The 6917-nt window shown below is 35.5% G+C and overlaps 1 protein-coding gene across 4 annotated transcripts in view; it reads left to right on the top strand.

The window, feature by feature from the left end:
* The window catches only part of Ank3 (ankyrin 3, node of Ranvier (ankyrin G)), a 292644-nt gene that overhangs the window by 103591 nt on the left and 182136 nt on the right, over positions 1-6917 (top strand). For all 4 annotated transcript variants that reach the window (XM_013017143.1, XM_013017142.1, XM_013017144.1 and 1 more), the window contains one exon: positions 4726-4824. In XM_013017143.1, coding sequence (XP_012872597.1) covers positions 4726-4824 — 99 coding nt within the window. The remainder of the gene's footprint in view (positions 1-4725; positions 4825-6917) is intronic.

Below are 6917 nucleotides of genomic sequence, written 5' to 3'. Positions count from 1 at the left end.
GAGATAAGAATATCTTGGGCTTTCTTGTCCAGGCTAGCTTCGAACCACAATCCTCAGATCTCAGTCTTCAGGATTACAGGCATGAGCCACCAGTGCCCAGATGGTGGCTCATTAGCCCATGTCCAGTCTCAGTGTTTGTTAACTTAGGAAGAAAATATGGGTACCTATAAATTAGAAAAATTTTCTTAGACTTTCAGAACACATCCATGCTCTTATCTAACTAAAAATGGAGGGGAAAAACTTCTTATTTCTCTTTATTATCTAAGCATCCTTCCTGTTGTCTGAAACTTATTAAAAATAACAACAACAAAAAAAAGCACACAGGAAAAATATAGAACACTCTAATCTTTAAAATGCTTAGATTATTTGTGCTGAATATAGGTCGTCCTATAATTCTGAGTCTTGCAAGAGAGTCTAACGGGAAAGGTAATAGATTGCCATTTTAGACTTTGAGTCTTAAAGATTTAACTTCACTTTATTGTTTTAAGAATATAGTTGTCATTAATCCCAGTATTTATTATTTAAGTCATAGTGGCCTTCCTCAGAGGATCATTGCTATAGAGAAACAGCCCCATCATAACTGAGCATCCACTGTGGTTTTGACCACATTTAAAACTTGTCTACATGTAAACATTTCTTCCAGCCGTTAAATGCTGGCATCCTAATTTGTCAGTGCTTCCAAACAAGGAGTGGAATATTAATTAATTAATTAATTAAAAACCTTAATTGCAAGTTTTTCCAAAGATAAAGGATTTTGTGAAGTCTAAGCAAGTAATATCAAAGAAATACTAGGAGAATAGCTAAGCTTGAGATGTGTGATATTCTGGCCAGGCAACCATTAGGCCAGGCAACAAGTGAAGAATTGAGGTGATTTCCTGAGAGATACTTAATATGAAACTAATTTGAAAATCAAGAGATTAAATGAGTAAAAATGAATAAGGAAGATATTTGGTCTTCAACTACTACTTCCTTGCAAAAGACTGTTTCTTATGCTAGGAAAATAAAAAAGCAAGTGAAGGCTGCAGAGATGTCACAGAATTTTGTTGGAAAAATTACTTTCTCCACAAAAATCATACTTCTTTTAGTATTTTTTATTCTGAAAACTCACACGATTGCAGTTATAACCTACATCTTGTTAAATCATATAAATTTAGTATTTCAAGTTCTTCTTTATCTTTCCCCTCATGCTTTATTACAACATTTACTATGGCCTCCTCTTCTTCCTCCTCCTCCTCCTTTCCCTGCCTCCTCTTCTCTCTCCTCTTCCTCCTCTTCTCTCCTCTTCCTTCCTCTTCCTTCTCCTCCTCCTTCACCTCTCCGCCATCTTTTTTTGTGGTATTCAAGTTTGAGCTCAGTGTCTCTCACACTTGCAAAGCTGATATTCTATGGTAGAGCCACATCTCCAGCCCTGATTATCGGTTATTTTTATGATAGGATCTCACTTCCCACCCTCCCCTGTACCTAGATTTCAATCTGCTTAGGTTAGAGTTTCAAGAGGTTTTAAGATGATAAGCATGAGCCATCATGTCCAAATGGAGATAGAGATGAAGTCTCGAAGACATTTCTGTCCAGACTGGCCAGGAACCTTGATCCTTCCACTCTCAGCCTCCCAAGTAGCTAAGGCTAATATGTATGAGCCTTTGGTGCCTGGCTATGATGACCTTTTGATCTCCATTGTCTTCAGCTGCCTTTTCTGATACTGATTATCTTTGGGTCTATTTCATGAGTCTGCAGGATCACAGTGACTTCCTATCGTACTTATTCTAGCTAGAAAAGTGATTGTTCTGATGCTAGTGAATATGTCTTAGAAAAGGAATTGCATGATACTGCCCACTGGATGGCTTCTTGAATGCTTCTCTAATTGTTTTCTAGTTCCCTGACATTGAACCTTTGTTACATTTTCTATATCAGCTAGTTTGATTTCTTGTAAGGGTTCACATGGAATCATGATAAAGAAGAGTATCACAATCCAGTACTTTCAGAGACATGCAACAGAAACATTGTGCTTTAAATTGAATGTTGCTATGATTTTATTTACTAAAATAAAACTGATGTTAGAATCCAAAAAGTGGTAAAATCCCTTTTTTTCTTATCACCATGTGAGATGATTTATGTTTTATTTTTAATATCTTTCTTATCTGTAAGTAGTTGTACAAAGGAGTTGCCATTCAACAAAACAGTTTATGACAAGAATAATGTCACCCCTTTTAACATTCTTACCTGTCCCTCCCAACTCACCCTTTCTCACTTTTGTAGGATACATATTGACTTTTCTGCTACATTCTTCCCCTTTTTTTTCTCTTCATTTGTCTACCCCTAAACCCCACTTTACTCCTCTCAAGTAACCATTTCCTGGTGTTTATTTTGTTGAACTTTGACGTTGTCTTCCTCAGGAATTACACGGAACTCTCCCCCTAAATCTACCATATTCCAATTAATATATTTGTGTTCACTTGAATACCCATCAAGGCATTTGCTTACATATTTACAAACCAATTTCCTTTTTTTTTCTATGAGAAAAATAAACCACCCCTTTCTAAATAGTATACTCATTTTAGAGTAATTCTTGAGCAGCCATAGTTTTAAGCCTGTTCTGCAATGTCTGGGAAGAACTGCATTCAAAATGAAATCATTATCAATTTTTAATTTCAATTAAAAGTTTAATTCAGTTCCATACTGATGATGTGATGACACATCAAAGGAGAAGACCTACCACCTGCGAAGCTCACAGCTCACAGCGGTGCTGAGGGATGTCCTGCCACATACTGGAGAGCAGAACACCCTCCTTCATCTGGTCACTGGCCTTCATATGACTTCTCACTGCATTATTCTGCCGCTAAAATAAGTAATGAAGTGGCTAGCCCCAATACAGAATGGATTTTTCATAACTATTCCTAGTAGCAACTCTTTAATAGGAACATTCACAAAGAATAGCAAGCAGTGGGTACCAGTGGCTCATACTTGTAATCCTTTGCTACATAAGAGACTGAGATCTGAAGATCCTCAAATACAATAGTCTCTTAACTCCAATTAACCAGCTACAAGCTGAAAATGGAGGTGTGGCCTCAAATTGTAGAGTACACTTGCCTGGAAGGAAAAATCTGAGCAAGAGCTAGGAGACTCAGGTCCCAGCACCACACAAAGAGAGAAAAGAAAGAATATCAAGCAAGGATGCCATTTTAATTGACATCCCAATAATAATTTTTCTAAACCTTGAGAAAGAAATTAGGTTGGTTAAATTGTAATTATAAGTGCTGCTTCTATTATTAAGTCTAGACTACGTTGTACTATATACAGTGATTAATGACATTTGCTATTGAAAATTTAAACTTGCTCAGTCAAAGGACATCCTTCACTCTCTTCTCCAGTCTTTCTTCCTTAATATAAAGAACCACTGGTTTATCAAGAGCCAAAGTTCGTTTCAAATAGTATGTTAGCTATCAAAACATTCCAAATAAATTTTATATAATGTTAACAAATAAAATCCCTTTATAACAAGCTTTGTTTTTTTTCTCTTTTGATATATTTCTTACTGAAAAAATAAAATGAAACTTAGAGCTTAACAATGCAGTGTTCAGATCCAAGTAGAGACTCCCTGAGCTAACACCTCATATTACCCTAGTCTCATCTGACTGACTTTGTCAAAGCTGAGTGTCCTGTATGAATCAATGAAATCTTTATCTTTTTTTTACATCCCCTGCATCTTAATTAAAAACAGCATTTTATGACATACAAAAAGACCTGCCATACGAAAGTTGGCTTAATAGAAAGATTTCAGTGATGACATTTATGACCTTAAGTAAAATCACAGGAGGATTTTTTTTAACTTTTGTTTTGATGGAGATTATGCAGCATACCTCAGAGCTATCTACATTATGTCTGCAGATTTACATGCTCATAATAGTACCTTGTAAGCATTCAGAGCTGAAGGCACTGAAGATCTCAGATAAAGTTGGACTTCAAATAGCACACTTGCTGCCTCAGAAGCTGCTTGCCCCTATGAGAATTCCATTGATTGTTGCTACAGAAATAAAAATGTAAATTGAGCACACATGGGCTCCTTTCCCACCAGTTTGGTTTTGGAAATTTCCAAAAGTTAGGAGATTAATATGAAAAGAAACAGTGTACTTTTTCTTTCTTTTAAGCAAAGAAGGATCTTTCTGAAATCTGACCATCCTCCAAACTCAAGTTCAGAAGACAATTAGAACAGTACTTGTAAGATAAGGGAATGTGGAATGGTATGCATGTTGAACCTCTCAAGAATAACTCTCCAGTTGAGCCCCAGTGGCTCACATCTGTAACCCTAGCTACTGTGGAGGCTGAGACCTGATGATCACAGTTCAAAGCCAGCCCAGGCAAGAAAGTCTGTGACACTATATCTTTAGTTAACAAGCAAAAATCCAGAAGTAGAGGTGTGGCTCAAGTGATAGAGCACCAGCCTTGTATGTAAAAGCTAAAGGTTAGTGTCTAGATCCTAGTTTAAGCCCTAGTATCAGTGCAGGAGGAAAGGAAAAAGAATAGCTTTCCAGAAATTCCAGGTCTCTAAGGCCAGCATCTCCTACAACTTCCGTTCCTCGCTGTGGGCTTTCTTCCTGGATCATGAACTCTTTGGTTCTCACTGTAGACAGTAGTTAGTCACTGGCTAGAATGTGTACCTTCATTATGGTGGAAAAGTGAACTGGCCTTAGCAAGCTGCCACCCAATGCTTGCTTTCTTGTGTTGCAGAATGGGTTCACACCATTGTATATGGCAGCCCAGGAAAATCACCTGGAAGTGGTCAAGTTTCTCCTTGACAATGGTGCCAGCCAGAGCCTGGCTACAGAGGTAAGATGCTTGAATGTTTTCTATCGTGAAGTTCTCATGTTAATAAAGCTTTTGTTTATTGGGCACTTCATAAAATTTCACTGTGATTTAAAATTTTATCCCACTAGATTTTCAGTTGCAGTTATATATTAACATGTGGGTTTATGAGTTTTATGAAAAAAATCAGAAACTCTATTTTTAAACTTTAAATAGCTCCCATTAAAGATACCCTTTCTGATCTTAAATGCCTGGTTCTACCCTAGAATTGAACTGTTAGTTTGTAACATATTTGCTTGAGATGACTATTTCTGCCTCTTAATAATTTTGCCTCAAAAGCAAATGTTGTTTCAAAATGTTTTTCAATAGAACATTAATTGTAAATCTGGTTTGCTTGAAATTGAAGTTAGCTTAATTATGATTATTGGATTTACATATTTGTAAAGTTAACTAATTAGATTTAAGTCATACTAGATACAAATTATATATTTTAAATACCAAATAAAAGCAGTATTAGAGAAAAAGCTCAGAAACTTGAATCAAAATATTGCTTAAAAAGTAAGATATTGCTTAGAAAGTAAAGTCATTGCTACTGTCAGTGATAATTTTTTTTAAACTAAACAGGATGAAGGCACTGTTTATATAATAAATACATTGCCAGAAATCTAGTTCTAATAGTAAAGGACCAACATTTTGGTATTCATTTTTAACACAACGGCAGAATCCATTAACTGCAGAGTTATCTTATTATAAAGCCATTGCTCTTACTCAGATGCTGATGTGATGTCCATATGGTACAGGAAAGATGACTATAGAAGAATTGTATATGGCATCCTCCAGAATTTGAGATTCTGCCTTCTGAGGCAAATCCATGAAAAGACAATTCATAAATTTTAAAAAAATACACTTACACCTTCAATCATATTCAAAGATATGTGAATTCATTAATTATATAAAGAAGAAGATCCAGTCTTTGTCTATTTGATGAAGGGGAAAAAATGATGGTGAGAAGAAACTAGACTTCTACCGTGTTGGTGAAATTGCTAATCAGTTATATTTAGCTGGGTATTTGGTAGTAACTATCAAAAATATTTACATCCCCTCTAACTGCTAAGATTTTATATTACAATACATGTTAGAAGACAATGTACAACTAGCTTATGTGAATGTGAATGCAATTAGCAATCATTTTAAAAAACTAAACAGAGACTATGAATCAATGAGGGGAACCTGTTTAACAACTGTTGATATACTTCTAAAGTAGAATGCTATATAACATTGAAAATGAGGCAAGACTGGCTGAGTATAGGGATTCTTAATTGTAATCCCAGTTACTTGGGAGCCAGAGACAAGAGGGTCTCAAGTTCATAGCCAGCCCAGACAAATGTCACATAGCCTCTTCAAAAACAAGACTGAAGATTTTGCTAAAATGGTAGCACATTAGTATGCTTGGGAGCTGGGATCAATCCCGAGGCCTGGGAGAATGAAAGAAGCATGACTGTCTGTACTGATGAAAGAAAAATGTCTACAGTATATGGTGATTGTTGGCTCTAAAAATTAGGAGGGGAGCCTACTTTTTCACTTTATATCCTTCAGAACTATTGGAAATTTTTGTCATAAGAGTGTATTGTTAAAAATACATTGTTTTTATAATCTTCTCAAAACGAGTTGAATAACTACTAGTTGGTTTCCAAAGAAAGAACAATTGGTAGGAGTTAGGTTGCACAGTAGGGCAAATATAAGTAGGGGAAATGTAGGTAGAATAAAGAACTTTGTTTCACCATAACAAAATCATAAACATTGGAGGAGACGGATATATTTAACCTCCTTTGATACAGAGGATATAATATACAATGTTCAAAAAATTCCATGGGAAGACCTAGTACCAACATTCCTTAAACTTTTCCTTTGAACTGCATTATAAACTCATTCCAAAAACAGAGACAAAACAGAAAAATAAAATTATGGACCAGTTTCTTTAATGAACAGGAACACAAATTTTCAATAAAATTCCTGAAAAGTGAATGCAATAGCACAGTAAAAAGATCATGTGCCATGATTGGATAGTTTTTATTCCAGAATTCAAGAATGGTTCAATATATATGAATCAATAAATA

This window comes from Dipodomys ordii, unplaced genomic scaffold (assembly GCF_000151885.1).
Source record: "Dipodomys ordii isolate 6190 unplaced genomic scaffold, Dord_2.0 Scaffold34, whole genome shotgun sequence".
NCBI classification, from domain to species: Eukaryota; Metazoa; Chordata; class Mammalia; order Rodentia; family Heteromyidae; genus Dipodomys; species Dipodomys ordii.
The sequence above is the reverse complement of the archived record's forward strand: the minus strand, read 5'-3'. Positions and strand labels throughout refer to the sequence as shown.